At 36.5% G+C, this 21,964-nt stretch overlaps 1 protein-coding gene across 2 annotated transcripts in view; it reads left to right on the forward strand.

Moving 5' to 3' along the window:
• LOC140737963 (RELT-like protein 1) overlaps positions 1-21,690 on the forward strand; it is a 78,016-nt gene extending 56,326 nt beyond the window's left edge. Inside the window, exons 5-9 of one of the 2 annotated variants that reach the window (XR_012101269.1) lie at positions 2,211-2,432; positions 9,040-9,193; positions 9,693-9,732; positions 12,806-12,868; positions 14,014-21,690. Coding sequence is in view for 1 of the 2 variants with exons in the window: in XM_073064856.1 (XP_072920957.1) it covers positions 2,211-2,432; positions 9,040-9,193; positions 9,693-9,719 (403 nt within the window). In the remaining variant the exon portion in view is untranslated. Of the gene's footprint in view, positions 1-2,210; positions 2,433-9,039; positions 9,194-9,692; positions 9,733-12,805 lie in introns of both variants that reach the window. The other variant, XM_073064856.1, reaches the window with a different exon arrangement.
• The last annotated feature ends 274 nt before the right edge of the window (positions 21,691-21,964 follow it).

Raw genomic sequence — 21,964 nt, forward strand, 5'->3', positions numbered from 1 at the left:
TTTAAGGAAAGCTTGTGAATGGACCCCAGCAAATCAGAAGTGAGTGCAGGAGCCTGATCACAGTGAATTGGAAGGAAGCTTAGCAAATGTTATCCAGTGATCCTGATGCCAAACCATTGGGACCTTCTCTCAATTCCTCCATCTCCGCCACATCTGACCCTTCTCTCAATTCCTCCATCTCTGCCACATCTGCTCTCAGGATGAGGCTTGCCATTCTACAATGAAGGAGATGTCCTCCTTTTTCAAAGAAAGGAACTTCCCTTCCTCCACATCAATGCTACCTTCAACCGCATTTCTTCCATTTCATGCACTCCCATCTTCCCGCCACCCTACCAGGGATAGGATAGCTCTTGTGCTCACCTACCACCCCGCCAGCCTCCGTATCCAAGTCTGTTGGGGTCATTTACTGTGTTCGATGCTCCCGGCATGGTCTCCTGTGCATTTGTGAGACCTGACGTAGATTGGGAGACCGCTTTGCCAAGCATCTACGCTACATTTGCCAGAACGTGGGATCTCCCAGTGGGCACCCATTTTAATTCCACTTCTCATTCCTATTCCAATATGTCCATTCATGGCCTCCTGCACTGCCGTGATGAGGCCGCACTTAGGCTGGAGGAACAAAACCTTATGTTCCATTTGGGTAGCCTCCAACCTGATGGCATGAACATTGATCTCTCAAACTTTTGGGAATGATCCTCACCCCCCCCCTCACTACTTCCCATCCCCTTTTCCCACTCTCGCCTTATCTCCTTGCCCACCCATCACCTCCTTCTCGTGCTCCACCCCCCCCTTTCTTTCTTCCGTGGCCTTCTGTCGCTTTCATTAATCAATCAATCAATTTCCCAGCTCTTTACTTCATCGTTCCCCCTCTAGATTTCACCTATCACCTGGTGTTTCTCTCACCCCTCCCCTCACCTTTTAAATCTATTCCTCAGCTTTTTTTCTCCAGTCCTGCCAAAGAGCTTTGCCCCAAAATGTCGACTGTACTTTTTTCCATAGATGCTGCCTGACATCTTTGCCAGCATGAGTTCCTCCAGCATTTTGTGTGTGTTGTTTGGATTTCCAGCACTCAGATTTTCTCTTGTTTGTCATTGGGACATTTGATGGATGGATAGCAGATTACTGTATTTCTTTCACTGGCAATAACTTTTTAGGAAAATGCTGAACTATATGGGATGCACAGTGGTACAGCTAGAAGTGCTTCAACATCATAGCTCCCGTGATCTGGGTGCAATCCAGACTTCTGTAGCTGTCCATGGAGAATTTGCTCTTTCTCCTTGTGAATGTGTAGTCCTTTCCCTGGGTGTTTTGGTTTCTGCACACATCACAAAAGTGTGTGGAAGTTGCCCTAATGTATAGCTGAGTAGTAGAATCTTGTGGGAGTGGTGGACTAATTGCTGGGAATGTACTAGATAAATTGAGTAATGGTGAATTTAGTGTTAAAAAAAAAGGGTGCTTGATGGTTAGGACAGACTTGTTAGGCCAAAGGGTCTAATTCTGTACTGTTTATCTTTACCACTGAGGTCAATTATAGCACATTCAGTTGGAGATTTTAACTGCCTTTATGTCATCCCAATAATTCAACCATTCCTTCACTTTATAATGGAAATGCCTACTGTATCACGTCAAGAACCAATGCTGTTGTTGATCTGAGAGCAGTTCAGTGCCACCAATTGCACCAGAATAGTGTTCCAAATAAATGGGTCTTTGCAAAGCACTAGTTCACCAGTTTCTGCTTTTGCCTTGCAGTTCCAGGATTGTCACTAGTGGGTGTTGTGCATATAGAGGCTGAACATTTCTTCCTGACCATCTGGGTTTCTTCCAAGTGTTCCAGAAGTTTGTTGGTAGATTAATTGTTTACTGTAATTAATTACTTCCCTGCATAAGAACTTGTACTAAGGTTGCTGGTACACCTGACAGCATCTAATGGCACATATATATGGTTGGAATGTACACATCTTGGAGTTTGTGTACAATGGAATAACAGGTAGCTGTCACAAGTAAAGGTTTAATGTGCTTTTTATCTATGCAATGTAGATTGTAGCTTACATTTAACTGCATAAAAAACTGGCAAATGGCAATTATGATGGAAAACAGCCTGTAAAATTGTTACACTCCATAGATGCTTGTTTAGCAATGTTATTATTAGAAACAATTTTACTGCACCTTAAAATTCAGTTTCTTTTCTCTCTGGTTTTTCTCTCTGTTAGTCCTTCAAGTCCCGATGGTCCTCCTAGTCCAGTTACTCCTGAAAGTCCTGTATCACCAACTGGAAGCCCTGCAGAGAACAATTTTCAGGGACATCATCTGCATACAGTTAGTGGAGCAGCGGGGAGAAGCTCTTGTTCAGGCTGTACCCGTCGGAAGTCAAAGAGTACTAGAGAATTCAGGAAGAGTCGTCCTGGAGAGGTGACAGTATTATCCGTGGGAAGGTGAAGAAAAATCAAGTTTCTGAATTTGTTTATGTTTTCACTTCATTTCCTGTATACTACAAGTATAACAAATATGGAAAAAGCTCGCTATTGTATTTGCTGAAGTGAGGTGATGAATCTCTCAAATAGTGACCAGTTTTTATCAAATTAGACACTTGATAAGTAGGAGTAGGTGTTAAGTAATTTAAAGGGACAATAAAAATGCACAATTAATATGATTATCTATATACATAGAGGTATATAACATCTTTTGAGTAAAAGATGATTCTTGTGTTATGTTGGTGAAAAATTAAAAAAACTAGATCCACTAGTGGTGGATAATTGTTTATCGGGATGGAGGCCGGTGACTAGCGGGGTGCCTCAGGGATCTGTTTTGGGCCCAATGTTGTTTGTAATATACATAAATGATCTGGATGATGGGGTGGTAAATTGGATTAGTAAGTATGCTGATGATACTAAGGTAGGAGGTGTTGTGGATAATGAGGTGGGTTTTCAAAGCTTGCAGGGAGATTTATGCCGGTTAGAAGAATGGGCTGAACGTTGGCAGATGGAGTTTAATGCTGAGAAGTGTGAGGTTCTACATTTTGGCAGGAATAATCCAAATAGAACATACAGGGTAAATGGTAGGGCATTGAGGAATGCAGTGGAACAGAGAGATCTAGGAATAACAGTGCATAGTTCCCTGAAGGTGGAGTCTCATGTAGATAGGGTGGTGAAGAAGGCTTTTGGAACGCTGGCCTTTATAAATCAGAGCATTGAGTACAGAAGTTGGGATGTAATGTTAAAATTGTACAAGGCATTGGTAAGGCCAAATTTGGAATATTGTGTACAGTTCTGGTCACCGAATTATAGGAAAGATATCAATAAATTAGAGAGAGTGCAGAGACGATTTACTAGGATGTTACCAGGGTTTCAGCACTTAAGTTACAGAGAAAGGTTGAACAAGTTAGGTCTCTATTCATTGGAGCGTAGAAGGTTGAGGGGGGATTTGATCGAGGTATTTAAAATGTTGAGAGGGATAGATAGAGTTGACGTGAATAGGCTGTTTCCATTGAGAGTAGGGGAGATTCAAACGAGAGGACATGATTTGAGAGTTAGGGGGCAAAAGTTTAAGGGAAACACGAGGGGGTATTTCTTTACTCAGAGAGTGATAGCTGTGTGGAATGAGCTTCCTGTAGAAGTAGTAGAGGCCAGATCAGTTGTGTCATTTAAGGTAAAATTGGATAGGTATATGGATAGGAAAGGAGTGGAGGGTTATGGGCTGAGTGCGGGTAGGTGGGACTAGGTGAGATTAAGAGTTCGGCACGGACTAGGAGGGCCGGAATGGCCTGTTTCCGTGCTGTGATTGTTATATGGTTATATGGTTATATGATGTATTTGGTGAAACCAGACTAAAATGCTGACTTGATTGTTTCTATTACTTTTGGGCATATGAGGCAGAACCACACTGAATTTGCAATTATGTCTAGTACCATTTACTAGCAGATAGAGATACATTAAAATGCTAATAAACATATTTTTCCACAATGAAAAATATGTGCCTTGGGATTGAGTCCAGGCTTCAATGTTTGTTTTGTTATTGTAGGTGGGTCTAGAAGTAATGCAGTGATGAGAGCCTGGTGTGGAGGGAGGGAAAAGGGGAAACATTATTGAGAAAGGTGTGACTGAGATTGGAAATCCATATTGACCTTTGGGAAGCAGTTGCAGATAATGGTGGAAATCTGTGCCTCCACCAGGGACCTTGGACATTATTGAGTCAGGATCCAGACTTTAGTGGTTGGAGGCTTAGGAGTGACCTCAGATCTGTGAGAGGTATTAAGGGAATCTAATCTATGGGTTGGAATTTTGGAATGTTTGAAAATTAACAGGGAAAGATGCGGATCAAGACATCGGAGGGTCCTTGCTGGGAGGAAGGTCTGGGGGTTATGGGCTATGCTTCAGATATAAAATCAGTGGGACCTCAGTGCTGGTGTGGCAGTGCGGAATGTTTTCAAAAAATCCAAAGGGTTCTAATCCTGTGGCATTAAAAATGATGTCTCAAAAGAAAAGAAGGATATTCAGAGAAAGTTCACTTCTGATGTGAAATTTGCATCAGTTGCACAAGGTTGATCTCCACTAAATAGTCTTTGGTCAAATTTAGGAGTGAAGCAAATAACAAGGAAGTTACTGTTACACACTTTTATAAGTGTTACGCAAATGAATTTCTTGATCATCGACTTGCATCATAGGCAAAGCCCTCCCTACCGTTGAGCACATTTTCAAGGAGCGCTGTTGCAGGAAAACCCCATCCATTACCAAAGACCTCCACCATCCAGGCCATGCTCTCTTCTCACTGCTGCCATCAGGAAGGACGTACAGGAGCCTCATGTCCCACACCATAAGGTTCAAGATCAGTTATTACACCTCAGCCATGAGGCTCTTGAACCAGAGGGAATAACTTGACTCACCCCAACATTGAACTGATTCCAGAATTTATCGACTCACTCTTAAGGACTCTACAATTTTTTTTTTTTTGATACTTATTTATTATTCTGGGCGTATAGTTGATCTAATACTTTAATCTGATTAATCAAATCTAATCGCTCTAAATGGGACTTTCTATTAAGATTCGTTGTATATGAAATTATTTGACCCCTCAAATATTCTTTCATAGCATCCCAAACAATCTGGGATGAAATTTCAGATGATGTATTGGTGTTTAGGAAAAAAGTTATCTGATCCTTAATAAATTTTACAAAATCATCATCCGATAACAAAGTCGAGTTAAAACGCCAATGTTTATTCTTCTGAGGGAGACCGGGAAGATTTAAAGACAAAGTGACTGGAGCATGATCGGAAATCAATATACTCTGATAATCACAAGAGTGAACAAATGAAATAAGTTGATTATCGATTAAAAAATAATCAATTCTAGTAAAGGTATGGTGAACATGTGAAAAGAAAGAATAGTCTCTCTCAGCAGGATGAAGAAAATGTCATATATCGGAGATACCATAGTTAGAAAGAAAAGAATGAATAGCTAAAGCAGATTTAGTCGGTAATCTAGGAACAGAGGACGATCAATCCAAAGCTGGATCTAACCAGCAATTAAAGTCACCATCCAGTATAAGAGAGTATAAATTCAGATCTGGTAATGAAGGAAAAAAGCGTTCAAAAAAGTTAACATCATCGGAATAAGGAGCATACAAGTTAGCTAGTACAACCTTAGTGTTATATAATTTGCCAGAAACAATAATAAAACGGCCATTTGTATCAGATATCTTACTATGGAGTTCAAAAGGAACATTTGAATTAATAAGAATAGAAACCCCCCCCTAGCTTTGGCCGGGAAGGATGAATGAAAATGCTGACCCACCCACCTTGACATAAGACGGGAATTGTCGTAACTACGAATATGAGTTTCTTGGAGGAAGGCAATGTCAGCTTTAAGTTGCTTAATATGGGAGAAGACCCTTCTTTTAACAGGATGATTCAATCCCTTTACATTCCAGCTCACAAATTTCAATGGACTAACCATTATCAATTGTTAAAACATAAAAGGTAGTAGGCATATATAAGGTCAGACATTGAAATAATAGTTTGGGAGGAAAAATATAAACTTAAATCAGTAAGATCAGAACACAGACAAGTCTTGAATAACAAGGAAAAACAATAAAAATGTTAGATAGTGTTGGTACTGGAGAACCCATCCCACCCTCGCAACCCAAAACTAGATGGTTACCTAAAAAAGCAGCTAGCTCTACAAGAAAAAAACCCCCCAAAAACCAGCTTCCAGTTCCGTGCATTGACATAAGCTCCGTTTAAATAATATGGCAAAAACTAGCTACAAATCAGAATTGCAAACAGAAACAGTATCATCAGAGAAAATATACGACTTAATACAAAATAATAATCGAAAAATAATCTACCCGCGAGAAACTATGAAAAAGTGGGGAAAAAATGGTAAATTTAAGGGGAAAAAAGAACAAAGGGGGAAAAAGAGAAGGGAAATTTTACATATAAAGTAAGTACATAGCAGCTGTTTGAAAAAAAACAAGTCAGATACAATAAATTGGCAGGGTGACCTTCAGTAAAAACTCTAAGCCTCCTGAATAAACTGAGACCAATTATGGTTCTCAGTAGATAACATTATTCAAAAGTAAACAAAGTTACACAGATTAAATCTGAGTCCACAGGAAAGCTTTTTAAATTGACCAATTAAGAAAATCACACCAAGTCTGAAAAGAAACCAACTAAAACCATTTATGGTTCTCAGTAATTAAGGATATTCAAAAGAGATTTAAGGATACTCAAATAAGTTCTAAGTCAGCAAAAAGGCTTTAATTTAGAAAGTACTTATCGGTCATTTTGGAAAGTCAAACCAGGTCCGATGAAGTCGAAATGGCTGGGAGACCTTCAATAAACTTCTCAGCCTCCTTGACCGACTTAAACCATTTATAGTCCCCAGTAGTAAGAGTAATTCGAAGATCGGTAGGATTACGGAGGGAAGGTTTGAATCCATGATTAAAGAGCTCTTTCATAACGCCTTTGAACTTGGCACGCATCTTCAAAACCTGGGGGGCATAGTTTTCAACGATACGAATGGTATTGCCTCGGTAAGTCAAGGTACCTCTCCGGCGTGCCTCCATGATCAGAAGATTTTTCACCTGATATTGATGAAAACACAGGATAATTGGGCGTGCTGTACAACCCAAAACAGCTCGAGGAATAAATATTCTATGGGCTCTTTCTAACTCAGGTGGAGTCGAAAGAATTTCTTTCCCGAAGATCTCACATAGGAAAGAAGAGAAAATTTCAACGGGAGAGCCCGTTTTAGTGACCTCTGGCAAACCGAGAATTCGTAAGTTATTGCGTCTGCTCCAATTTTCGATATCCGCCATTTTGGAAGTAAGTTAGCTGTTTTGCTCCGTTAAATTGGAGCACAGAGTTTCCAGCTGCTGAATGCGGCGCTTTAAATCTTCGGATGTTAGGTCGATGCGAGATAATTGTTCAGCTTGGTCATCCACTCTGGCATTAATCTGAGCCAATTTTGACTCCAGCTGACTGATAGAGGCCCTAAATTCAGTCTTGATATCGATTTTAATGTCCTGTTGATTCTGTTCCAGAATAGAGAGAATCTCAGCTGACAGAGATGTAGAAGCTTCTTTTTTCCCCAGATTTAGGAATCTTTGTAGTCATCGTGAAATAGACATATTCGCAGGCAGATAAGAAAGACAAATGAATTAACAAACTGAAATAGAAAAAGGGGGGTACATAGTGCAAAGGTAAGAAATCTAATGGAGCAAAAGTTTGAAGCGACTATACAATCGCCATCTTACCGGAAGTCCCATTTATTATTATTATTTTCTCTTTTTTTTGTATTTGCTGTTTGTTGTCTTTTGCACATTGGTTGTTTTTCTTGTCGTATCTAGATTTTCATTGATTCTATTGTTGCTTTGTATCTACTGTGAGTGCCCGCAAGAATCTCAGTGAGGTATATGGTGACATTTATGTATCTTGATAATAAATTTGCTTCAAACTTACTGCAAAATAATGATGCAGAAAAAACATTGCCTGCAAATTCTGTTGTGTCCTGAAGAACCATATATGTAGCAGTGCTTTCAGTTGTTTCAACTCAGGGTTTGGAATTTTTGAGCTTGAGTAGCCTAACACATCTTGCAAAAAGAAATATTTCTTGGTAAGTAGAATCAAGGGTATGGTTACCTGACATCATCAATAATTTAGGATGATACTAAGTAAATGGCCAGAGAGAGCTTGGAAAGAGAAAGGCAATGCAGGGATCTGCAGAATTTAAGACTAGCAAGCTTTTTAAAAAAAATTGAATGACAGAGAAGTTTACTATGGAGAGGTACGATGTAGTGAACATCCACAGTGCTGTGGCAATTGAATGCAAGGCAGGTACATCAAAGTAAAAACATGGTCATTTAATATTCTGTCGTCAAGGGATAGATGTTTTGCTTTGTTGCCGCCTTGCAACTAAATTGAAGCATGTTAGTAGGAAGATGTGAGGGTGAAAAGGGGTCAGCCAAAAGACATGCTCTATGTGAGAGCCATTAACTTGAAGGGAGATGTTTGAATTCCAGTGGTCAATACTTTAGGAGCTGAAGAAGAGCAGAATGAAGTAGAATGCAGTGGTCTGACTTAGGACTGTTATTAACCTGGAATTGGGAATGTGAAGTATAATTTACTAGAATTGTAATGTGGTGAGAGAATTGTTATAAGAGGAGGGAGATGACATGGTTCTTCTTGGAAAGGAAGAAAATTGAGATGTACTTGATAGTGATGCTTGAAACATGAAGGGTAATTCAGGGCAAATGGTTGCTGGTTACAAGCCAGATAACAGAAGTAAGATGGTTGACAGATTTTAACCTGAGGGAATACTTGTTTTTAATTTGCTTATTGATTAAGATTGACAAACTAAACCAAATGCTACACCTTGTGGTTCAATACTCTGATTCTGTTTTCTGTTTTTTTTTAAGTTACATGACTTAGAGATATTGTACATTATTCAGTGGAAGGAGAATAAGCTCTAAAGCAAATAGTAGCACAGTGTTTGTGTATAATTCCTTCCTGTTTTTAAATGTAATCTTGTACAATTGTTTCCTAGATTTCGAGTTACACATGTTGATCCAAAAACACGCTCCAGTAAACAAAAAGGGTTGCTTCTTTCGCCTTCAGAAGATGCTAACACTGAGGGCAACATTACCCATGTAGGTGTCCAAGATGTTCCAAATTCACCAGGGAAGCTAGATACAAAAGAGGTACGTAAAATATTGAAGAGAGATTAACAAAATAGTAGAATATGATGCATGTCTGTCAATTTTTTTTCGTATTGTGCAGTCCAATAACCAGTGAGTTTGGAATCTTAGTGGAAGTATGGTATTTGTAGTAATGTGTAACTTTGCTTATGGAGATCCTAAAACTGCAAGTATTTTATGAAACAGTTTTTGCCAATAGTTTTAAGTTAGAGGAACTTGAAGGGAAAATTAATCTAGAGGTGGCAAATCCTTTTCAGCTCTGTATAACTGCATTATCGTACTTGGCTCATCAAAATGATTAATTGTCTGCAGCTGTATTATATTTATGCAAAATGAAAACAAAATTTGGATCTTGCTTGTGTTGTAGTTTGGCTCGTTCTGTATGCAACCTCCTCCCACTTTCTGTTGGTTAGTTGTAGTGGGAAGAGTCTGTAATTACAAAGACCTCCTTATCATGCAATTTCTCTCAATTTCTTGGTGATTTTTTTGTTTTTGTTTTCAGGAAGCGGAAGCTGAAGCTATGCCGTAGATGGTATAATCAGGTAAGACCTTTGTAACCCTCTTGGTAGGGTCAGAATGTCACACAGCAAAGAAAAAGGCATTTTTGGCCTGCTGAGTACACACTGTCCATGGAGAATATGCTTGCATTAATCCTACCTTTTCCTTTTCCTCATGTTCCAATCACCTCCTTTCTGATTCTACCAGTAACCTACACATAGTCTAGACACATAGAGGTTAGAGGAGAATAGCTAGGCTGGTTCAAGCTGACAGGAAGGCAACAGTAACTCAAATAACCACATATTGTAACAGTGTGCAGAAGGCACATCACGCTGAACCTTGAAGTGGATGGGCTACAGCAGAAGACCACACCGGGTTCCACTCCTGTACCTAATAAATGGCTACGGAGTATTTCTTTGGGATGTAAGGGAAAACCAGGGTATTACACAAAGTCCACAGAAAATGGGAGGATGTGCAAACTCCGTACAGTCAGCATCAAACCTTGGTCATAGGAGCAGCTCTGTTGGGGTGATATGGTGGCACAGCTTGAAATTTAACTGATACTGTAATATAGGATACTTCTGTTATCTCTGTTGGTAATTTATGTTCTATGTACAACAGTGTAAACATCGCTTTGTATCAAATAAATGTCTCCATTAAGCTTTTTCCAGAGATTTTCGCAGGCTGTTGTCCGTTATTCCATGAGTCTGCTTTTCTCTGTTTAATGAGTGCCAAAGAGCAGCAGGCAATATAACCATATGATTTTATGAGGTGCCCTTGATTGCTCATTTTATTTTGCATTCATTGCCTGTTCCATAACACAAGTGAATTTCATTCCAGTATTCAGCTTTCAATGTCCAACTGAAGTTGGACAATGCAAAATGCTTTCTTTCTGTGTGATTAAATTGAATATTTTCTTTTCACATTCCGTCATGTATTCTGCAGTTCTTTTTCAGTGGATAGGTTAATTTGTTCTCGTGAGATAAATCCAGGTATGAATTACTAAGCCATTTAATTCTGTAGGCATCAAGTCAGCGTATTTAAAGTCAGCAAGCTTTTGTTTCCTGGATTTTCTCCTACCCACGTGCCCTCACCACTACATTCACACAGGTATATACAAAATTTAGCAGGCCATATATCCATTTGTTATCCTTTGTGTGCTCTTAAATTGACTGAATCTTCATTTAAATCAATAGGTTTGGCAGTTAAATTAATACCATCTTCCCCAGAACAGACAACTTATCGCAAGGTTGGAAAGAAAGTAAATTGTCATTTAGCAGCAGCCAAATGTTAAACAGTTAGCTCATTTTTGTCTCTGTCTGATAACTGGTATATAACGAATAATATCTGGTTGAACTCTACCAAAGGGATATATAACTATTTCTTCTATTATTTTAGTACAAATAAGTGAAATCTTCAAATCCTTCCTAAAAGTAAATCAGTTTCCTTCCTTGATGGAATAGACAAATGAGAAATATGATATATGCAGTTCATTTCGCAAAATATTCAGGAAAGTGGTGATTATACTTAAGCTGTCACATTTAATTTTTATGTTTTCCTTGCATGGCTTTCATCAGTGTAGTAATATGCTATTGAATGGAGGTGAGAAAATAAACTCTCATGCTAATGGGTTATTCTGAAGTAACTAATTTACTGGTTTCTGCTTCAGTTCTCTATACCACCTCTGTCACATGTCCAAAAGAGAGTTGAGCAAGATATTAAAATTTTGAAAGTAAGACTTTGAGCTGTTAATAAAGTCCACTGTGGAAATTTGGAATCAGAACAAATACTCCAATTAAAACAAAATGAAATATATATATATAGAATTCAAATGTTGCAGCCTCATCATCAGCACCAGAGCAACAATTTTAGGTCCACTTAGTTGTATGTTGCCTGGCAGTAGCCACATTTTGAAATAAGTCATCTGGTTATATGAGTAGGTTATATCAAGACCTCATTTATTTAGGGAGATTTGTACCAGCATTTCACATTTCCCTTTGAATCCTTTAACTACAAAGTCCATTTCCTTTGTTATTGCCTTGTTGTTCCTAGTGAGTTATACTCTTTCCCCTGGTTATTCATTTGTCCTTAATAATTGTAGAAAACAACTTTGGATTTATCCTAATACTGTCAGTTGTGATATTTTATGAGCTGCTTTTCACTTCCTATATTTTTTTTAAGTGTTTACCTTTTTTAGATTGTTGACTGGCTTCCCCAACTTTCATCCTTTATATCTGCCATCTGTTTTTTCTCCCCCTTTTTGCAGCCATTTGTACCATGGCATCCAGGGTCTTCTGTTGTCATTACTCTTGGCTTTCACCTTTACAGGAACATTGGCTCTGAGCCATCACTATTTCTCCTTTTGAATGCTTCCTACTGTGCAGATGTAAACTTATCTGCTGTGGTCTCAATGATCAGGAACCCAAAGCACCACCCTCCTTCAGTCAATTATTTGACTGACCTCACTTAGTCTTATGTTCCTATACTCACTAGGTTGTACACACTGGAAACAGTCCAATGATTACAGCCTTTGAGGTCTTGCTTTTAAAAAGTAGCTCCTTGTTGCATGACTTCATCCCTTCTGCTTATGTTGCTGGCTGTTCACCCTTCATCTTCAGATTGTTCTGCAACTGAAGACATCCTTGACCCTCGCATTGAGGGAGTAACAAACCATTCTGGATTCTGATTAGCAGCCACAGATGTGTACATCTGCCCCCCACAATTGTTAAAATCCCCTAACACTATCACTCTTCCAATTTTATTTCTCCTTTTCTGCATATCAAAACTCTGCTGCTGTTTTCCTACAAGTAATGCATTGTACCTGTTTGAGAGGAGAGAGACTATAGGGGACCTTTGCACTCCCCAGTTGTCAGCCACCTCCAGGATAGCTGCAGTAACCTTCAATGCTCTCACTTGGGTTCTTGACCCTCCTTGTAAAAATTGAGATCGGGGATTGTAAAATATGATTTCAATTTGTAATATCTTTAACTGATACAGAAATTAAACAGTTTAAATGAAATAAAAAAACATTTAGTTCTGAATAGAATTCTGCTCAGTTGCCACTGATGAATTAAGTTGAACTTTTACTTCTCTATTTTTTAATTTGTATCTCTGCAGTCAAAATCACTTCAGCCAAGGGCAGATGAGAGAAGTGTTGCACATTTCTGAATGAAAACCAAAGTATGAAACTGATTTTTGCATCAAACTGTGTACCTGTGGTATTTTAGAATGTTCCCAATGTTTTTACGATGTGTGATTATCTACATGACAAATCTACAATGACCAAAACATGTAATTTAATTTTGTTCTTTGTATTACATATCCTATGTATTTGTATAGATTGTCAATATAATTGCTAGAAATCTTTTGTGATAATTTTGAAATCCTTTATGTTATGCTTCATATAATCTCCTTTCCTAAAACCTGCTAAACCTGTTTATTTTTTAAAATGTCTCAAAAGTTTAAAAACCAAAAGTAACCAAAAAATCTGTGCAGATAGAAGTTTTTAAAATGTTTTTTATTCAAGTAAACAAGTATGTCTGTACATCTGATGAATGACATGGATTACCATCTTGGGAAGTGAGGAGTTTTATAATGGAAGGTTCAAGTTATTAATATTTTCTTGGCATTCAGGGCGTCCTTCTCTACACCCCCCCCCCCCCGCCCCTGTATTTAAACCATTTCTGAACATGTAAAATTAGCAACATTAAACCAAACTTAATTATGTGTTGTAATAGAATACGTCCATAAATGAATGACCAATTCTAGGAAATTTTTAATCTTGAAGTATCTCATCCTGATCAAAAAACTGACTACAAATCAGCCTAATATTGAAGTTTAATATGATAGGAATGTGGAAATGGTGCCCACCATCAACTCTTTCTTTTTCTTTTGCAATGCATAGTATAACTTGCAGAGCGATAAGAAGTATCTTCAATCGTTTTAAATTGAGGGGAACAGTTACTTAAAATTTGTGGCTTATCCAATGAAAAACTTTGTGCCTTGAAAAAAATTATCTATTTCCATGGTTTGAGAATAGGATTGATAAAAATACTTTTTATATTATAGTTAAGAAATAGCATTTCTATTTGCAGTATAAGTAAGTCCAGTATAAAGTTTGTGTATCCCACAGAGCTTTGGTTTGCTCTTTAAGTTAGATAATTTTACCTTGAGGTGCTGCAGTTGACTGTTGTGCAACAGAAAGGAAAAAAAGTCAACAAGATTATTATTTGTTATATGCTTCAAAATTTTCTGCATTTACAGCCATTTGACTTAAGTTCTGAATGAGAACATTGGAATTGTCTCTGTTGTCCTCTGTGTTCCAGAAACATGAACCGTGTTCCTACATCTTGAAAAAGTACTTAATTAAGCTACTGAAGAGCATAACAATCTCATGAACTTTCAAGAAGGATTTCAGCAAATTCCAGTAATTTCGGTGGCATGGTAGTGGGAAGGGAATTTAAATGAAATGTAAAGTCTTCCAATACATGTGATATACTTAAAAAAGATGTGAATCTATAGGTATTTATGCATTTCTGCTCAAATATGTTAATACTTAGTATTTTGGCTTGCTCATTTGAAAATAAGTACAGATGCTTGATTTGTATTTTTAATATTTCTATGCAGAGATTTCTTTCATATCTTTTCAAATGATGTTATAAAACAATAAGTGGGTCCACAGAACTCTACAGGTATACCTTTTAGAATCCAATAATTAGATGGAGTTAAGAGAAGATGTGTATTCTTGTGCTGAAATGTTAAACGTAATTGTTTCACAAGTACCCTTGTGTGAAGATGACTACAAAATGAAATGAAATAGACAACAAAATGGATGAGAAATCAATGTGAATAGATGAAAACATTGTTTTCGTAGCTTAAAGTAAAATTGGCCTGTTAATTTATGTATAGCTAACAACTGCAAAATGCTAATAGAGCCTAATATTTGTAAATGCAGTGCCTACTTTGCAAAAAAAAAAGTTCTCAAAAAAAATCTTGGATATTAAAAAAGTACTGTAATTATTTGCAATTCTATGCAATTGGGGTGCCATGGTAATGTAGTGGTTAGTGCGATGCGCAAGGTGTCGGAATTCAATTCTGACATCCTCTGTAAGAAAGTTTGTATGTCTTTCCTGTGATGTAGGTTTCCTCCTGATGCTTCAGTTTCCTTCCACAGTACAAAGACGTACCACTTAGTAGGATACACTGGACAACAAATTTTTTCTTTTTCAATATTTTTATTAGTTTCTACGTAGAAGAATACAGAGTATAAGGAAGTGTATATAAAAGGTCAAAAAAAGATTTTAAAAAACTACCAATTACATTATATCTGTTCATAATAACAATCTCATTACCCCGTATTCATATGTTAATCAATATTGAACTATACTAATTTATTACAAAAAAAAGAATCTAACCCCTACCAAGACCGAAGCTCTTCATTAAGGAGAAAATAAGGTAAAATACCTTCTCATATAATAAAATTTAATAATAGCCAACATCTGAGTTTAACCAACAAAGGTTTTGAAAATAATTCAGAACAGGTCCCCACAATGTTTGAAAGTCTTGACAAGATTCAGAAATTGAACAACGAATCTTCTCTAAATCTAAACATGACATAACGTCGCATTACCATTGAGCATGAGTAGGAGGAAAAACATCTTTCCATTTAACCAGCAATATATCATTAGCGTAAAGCGAGATTTTGTGAGTAATACCTCTCCATAAAATACCACAGATATCGTTAGATTCTGGAAAAGCAATGGCAAGAGGTTCTAAAGCTAGATCAAAGAGCAAAGGGCTCAACAGACAGCCTTGTCTAGTTCCGCGATGAAGTTTAAATGGTTTGGAATTTTGAAAATTAGTATCAGCCCGGGCAGAAGGAGAGAGATAAAGTAATTTAATCCATTGAATAAAATCTGGTCCAAAATTAAATTTTTCTAAGATTTTAAATAAATCCATTCAACCCGATCGAAGGCATTCTCAGCATCTAAGGATATCACACATTCCGATATCTCCTGGGAGGGAGAGTAAATAATATTTAATACACGGCGTATATTAAAATGGAAATGTCGGTTTTTAATAAATCCAGTCTGATCATCAGAAGTAATAGAAGGTAGAATATTTTCAATCCTACGAGCCAGAACTTTAGAGAGGATTTTAGTATCAACATTGAGTAATGAAATTGGCCTATATGAAGAGCATTCAGTTGGGTCCTTGTTCTTCTTTAGGATAAGCGAAATAGAGGCTTCATAGAAAGATTGAGACAAGCTACCCAATTTGGAAGAATCTAAAAAGACTTAAGTGTAACTGCAGTATAATTAATGAAGAAAAAGCCTTATAAAATTCTCCAGAAAATCCATCGGACCTGGGGCCTTCCCTGAGTGTAATGAACGTATAGCCTCAGCAATTTCCTCATGAGAAATGGGTTGATCTATCTGTTTACAATGATCTGCAGAATGTGCGGGGATATTTAATTGATCTAGAGAATTATTCATTACAATATTATCTTTAGGGGAATCAGAACTATAAAGTTTAGAATTCTCTAAAGGTGTCATTTATTTCAGAGTGATCAGTTGTCCTATCACCATTAGTTTTGCAAATTTCTTTAATTTGTTGTTTAACTGCAGAAGTTTTTAATTGGTTGGCCAATACTTTGCCTGATTTATCTCCGTGAATGTAAAATTGAGTTTTATCTTTAAGAAGTTGAGTTTCAATTGGATATGTTAACAAAAGATTATATTTAGTTTTAACTTCAACAAATCTTTTATATGAAACAGGATCTGGAGCTATAGCATATTTTTTATCTAATTGTTTCAATTGATTGGCTAATTCAATTCTTTCTTTCTTAGCTTTATTCTTAACACTTGCAGTATAAGAAATAATTTGTCCTCTAATATAGGCCTTGAAAGTATCCCATAGAATAAGATTAGAAGTCTCTTCCTTTTTATTCTCTTCAAAAAACAAAATAATATGCCTCTCTAGAAATTTTTAAAACTCCATATCAGATAACAGGAGCATGATCTGAAACAGCAATCTCTTTATATTCACAGGAACGAACTGATGAAATTATTTGACTATCAATAAAACAAATAATCAATCCTGGAATACGTATGATGAACATGGGGGGAAAATGAATACCCCCTATCTAAAGGATGTAAGAAACGCCAAATATCAACACATTTCACAGTTGTTGATATTTACAACTGTGTAAATACCAACACATTAACCACATTTCAATAAAAAAGATTGAATAAACAAAGCTGATTTATTAAGAGACACTGGTTTAGAAGATGATCGGTCTAAAATTGGGTCTAGCTAGCAGTTAAAAGCTCCTCCCATCATGAAAGAATAAAGACTCAGATCTGCTAAAAACAGAAAAAAATGCTCAAAGAATCCTGGATCATCTACATTTGGGGCATACATATTGGCAAATACTATTAATTTATTATCTACTTTTCTTGAAACCATAATGAAACGTCCATTAGTATCACACAATGTTGGACAAAGGGAAGTGTATTATCTATAAGAATCAAAACTACTATAGATTTGGCCTGAAAAGACGAATGAAAACAAAGTCCATTCCAATGGCTAAAATCGTAGATTATCACATTTGTGTATGTGAGTTTCTTGTAAAAAAAAATAGGGACCTTAATATAAGCAAAAATCTTATTATGTTTAACAGGGCGATTTAACCCTTTCATGTTAAAGCTGAGTAAGTTAATAGTTTGGTCCATTTTTAGTATTATTTAAAGGAAGGGTTAAAATGCAAGTTAAAACCCATCCATAAACCTTGAGAAATGGTAACCAAGCAACAAGTTGGCTAAAAAAATTTGAAAACCGCTTCTGAGAGGGAAAAAAACACCCCCGACCACCTCCCAAAGAAGGAAAACCGACCAATAGAAAGCTGGCATCTACAACTAGGAGCAACCACCCAAAAAATCTGGTGATTGCTCCACTTAGTTTCAAGGTTGTTTATATTCCAACCTAGTCTAAACAATATCCAGACTAGAAATCCAATTCTCGTATATCAAAAATACTGTATTAAAAAATACAAAAGGAAATTAGTTACAAAGGTTTACCAAAAGTAAAAGATACCATTATTCATAGAGAAAGACATTAAGCATTTAATCTTATATCTTCATGACAAAACAGGCTAAGCAGTTAGCTTTCAAATTTTAAAAAATCTTCATGCTTCAGCATTCAAACAAAACCATTCGAAGGGTCCATCTTTAATGAGATTCTCAGTCAAACTGGGTAGTCAAGGGACATGTTAAACCCTTGTTAAAAAATTCCAACAATGCTTGTTTAAACTTAACACATTCCAGCGAATAGTCTTTGAGAATCTAATTTTCCACCCTATAACGAATCTTGCCCCTTTGACGGGATTTGTGAATTAAAAGTTTCTCATTTAATCTTGTGTCTTCATGTAAGAACAAGCTAGACAGCTAGCCTTCGAATTTTAAAAACCTTTGTGCCTCAGCAGTCGAACAAAACCATTCGAAAGAACAGTTTCTAAGTGTGATTCTGAGACGACCTGGATAGCGAAGGGAGCGTTTAAAACCCTTGTTAAAAAAACTCGGACATATTTCTTTGAACTTAGCACGTTCCTGTATAACCTCGGGTGAGTAATCTTCAACAGTTCTAATCTTGCCGCCACGATAATCATGCCTCTTCGATGAGATTCACGTATTAACAGTTGCTTTGTTATAAATTCATGAAAACAAATTATTACTGATCTTGGTCTATCTCTGTTAGGAAGTCTAAACATGGGAGACCTGCGAACTCGATCAATCATAGGCAAAGACGCCAAGATTTCCAGAAATAATTCTTGCAGAAAGTTTGCAAAGAATTCCATAGGATGATTAGCTTTGATTAATTCTTCGAGACCCAGAACCCGTAGGTTATTCCTTCTACTTCTATTTTCTATGTTGATAATCTGTCTTAACTTTTTGTTGGACTGAAATTGCTTTTGCAGTTCATCCACTTCCGTTTCCAGAGATGACAACATTGCTTCATTATTTTTTATACCTTTATCATGTTCATTAAGAGTTTGCTGAATAGAATCCAATTTACCATCTATTTGTTTAAATTCAGAGCTGAATTGTTGAAACTTCGCAGAGCCTTCTTGTGTATGACTTTGCAGCAAATACATAATAGAATCCAAGGAAACAGGGGGATCATCCTTTTTAGTACCTCTGCCACCCCTTGATGTAGCCATAATGAAAAGATACCACACTTAAAAAGGAAGTTTTTAAGACAGATTGGAAATAGTAAGATAATTAGAATTGGAGCAAAAGGAGATTGCTGCTACTCCATCAGCCACCACCAGGAAATCTCCCAAATTTTTTCAGAAGTGTTGCTTCCTCTGAAATTTTTTTTTTTTTGTGTTTATGACAAGCTGCTTGAGGATGACCACAAATATAATTTCAGAATACTTGTATCATGTAGGAATTTGGAGAAACAACAAATTAACTTATTGAATATAATGTGTTTAATTGCATAATGGTGCTGATGCTTTGAAATAGTTCAACTAAGTTAAAAATATTTTGTTAATGATTTTCATTTGTTTAAGCTTTCATTTGTTTCTGAAGCTTCTTGTTTAAGTGTCCAACAATAATTCACCAGCATTGATGGATTCCAGTTGCCTTGGTATCTTTTCTCCATGACTGCAATATCCTGGTGAAACCTTTCACCATGCTCATCACTAACAACGCCAAGATTTGCAGGGAAGAAGTCTAAATGGGAATGCAGAAAATGAATCTTTAGTGACATGTTGCATTTCACGGTTTTAAATGTTTGAAGCATGCTTTCAACCAGTTGCATGTAGTTTGGTGCTCCGTCGATGCCGAGAAAAATTTCAACAACTTCTTTGAATGCCTTCCATGTGATTTTCTTCGGTCCCACTAGAAATTCTTCAAATTTTCTGTCATTGATGACCTGTTTGATTTGTGGACCAACAAAAATGCTTTCCTTAATCTTGGCATCAGTTATTCTGGGAAGCCGTGTCAAATATCAAAATCCTTCATAGAAATTTTTGTGCCTGGTGATAGCAAATTCCATCCTTACAGTCCTGAACCCAGTAGTTATTACTAAATCCTACCCTGCCATGCAGCAGCCATGCCACCTAAGTATGCCTACGCATGCCTGGACAAGATAGGAAACTTTTCAGCTTACATTGTAGGCAACATTTTAATTGACTTGAATTATGAATTGAAAAAATAAACATGTTTATTTTAAAAAATGGTGATTTTCATGATCAGTAGCCCAAAATTCAGATGATACACCTAAAGGTATTCAGGAAGTAAAATCTTTGTTGTCCAGTGTAATTGGTCATTGCATATTGTACCATGATAAGACTAGGGTTAAATCTGGGTGGACTGGTGTAGCCTGTTCCATGCTGTATATCTAAATAAAGTTTTAAAAAATAAATCAACATTTAAATCAAAACACAGGTACAAGACCCGATCTTGTTACATTTTAGTGTGTTTGACACTTGCATACTAAAATTACCAAGATTTCCCTTTAAGTAGAAACTAAAATTCCAAAAGCTGATTTGTTGACCAATAGTCACTGCTTGAAGGTATGCACATATCTGCATATGAAATTAAAGCATCAAGCACGATTCCATTGTTCTTCATATAAAATAGCCTGCTGGTTGTTTCTGTGCAGAATTACATATAGAAAAATTCTAACTGGTCATGTGGCTTGAGGGGGAGAAAAACGATGGGTAAGGTGCAAGGAATGTCAACAATTAAAATCTTGCCATCTTTTAAGGAATAGAATGTTCTCTTTTGCTTTTTAAGGATGTTTATCTTACTAGATCCAATGTATGTGGTATACTTAGATTTTCAGAAAGCCTTTTAAGGCCCACATAAGTTAATTTCATAATTAAGCAAAATTTTGGAAAACATATCTCTGCAAAGCTGGTCTCTACCAGCACAGCAACCAACACAATAATTGTTTACTGAACATTATCTAGACACTAAAATACAGTACAGTAGTACCAAAGTATGTTTATGTAATGTTTACATTATATTTATGTGCAATAAAATTCATTTAACATATAGCTCACATCTACTAGCTTTGTTCATAAACAGATGGTAAAATGGCAGCTTTTATTGGTTTGCCCCATTATATTTTACAACACTTGGTTTTCTAACAGCTTCTCATGCTTTGCCGAAATTTTATTCAAAGTTTTAAAATCATGCAATTTTTGGAAAATTAAACCATTAAGTTTTCAAGTGTGTGATTGTTGTTCATGGGTTCAGAATTTTTTTGCACAAGAGTAATTGAACTGACTGAAAGAACCTTTTGAGTTGATGGTTAGTTTACTAGTGTATGATAACTTTTCAGCTAGTAATAAAAGTTCAAGACATATTCTTAAATGAAAATGTATGGTGTCATGCAACTATTAAAGTTATATACTTTTTGAAATAGCTGTGGCAACATGTTCATGTAACATGAATCATTTAACAATAAGCTACTTTGCCTTGGTGTACCTTTCAGATCTAATGTCAATGATGTGGACTCTAGGTAGTTCTGTTGTGCAATATTTTGTTTAAAAAATTCATGTAATGTATTAATTTGACTTTGTATCGAGTATTTTGGGGGTTTATTTTGTATTTGATGTTGTTCCTTTGCAGATTTATATGTTCTGATTTATAACTAACTTTAGCATAGTTTCTGACATTGCAAGTACCACTTTAAGCATTCTACAATACCTTTTGAATAATACTGCAAGTGACAAACTTCGTGGGGTCTCAGGGAGGGTGGGTGCAGAGGTGACCCCACGAAGTCACCTTAGAGGTTGGTTTGTAAGGAATATTGTAAATCTGTATTTAAAATTACAATTTAATACTGAAATGTCTATAGTTTATTGCAATATATGATAAATACCTTGTAGTCTAAATGAATATTGGCATGGTTTTCCATATAAATTTACTAATCATTTAGTACAAAATGCATAAAATTTGAACTATTTTGAATAAAATCTTGAAAACTAACCTGCTTTCAATAGAACATACTGTAATTGGAAATGGCTAATTGAACAAACTGACCGTGTTACTTTCCTACAATAGAGTCAGAGAAGAATTAAGAATTATAGGAAAGATGTCAACAAAATAGAGTACAGAGAAGATTTATTAGAATGTTACCTGGGTTTCAGCACCTAAGTTACAGGGAAAGATTGAATAAGTTAGGTCTTTATTCTTTGGAGCACAGAAGGTTGAGGGGGGACAATAGAGGTATTTAAAATTATGAGGGGGATAGATAGAGTTG

The sequence above is a fragment of the Hemitrygon akajei genome, chromosome 13 (genome assembly GCF_048418815.1).
Source record: "Hemitrygon akajei chromosome 13, sHemAka1.3, whole genome shotgun sequence".
NCBI lineage: Eukaryota > Metazoa > Chordata > Chondrichthyes > Myliobatiformes > Dasyatidae > Hemitrygon > Hemitrygon akajei.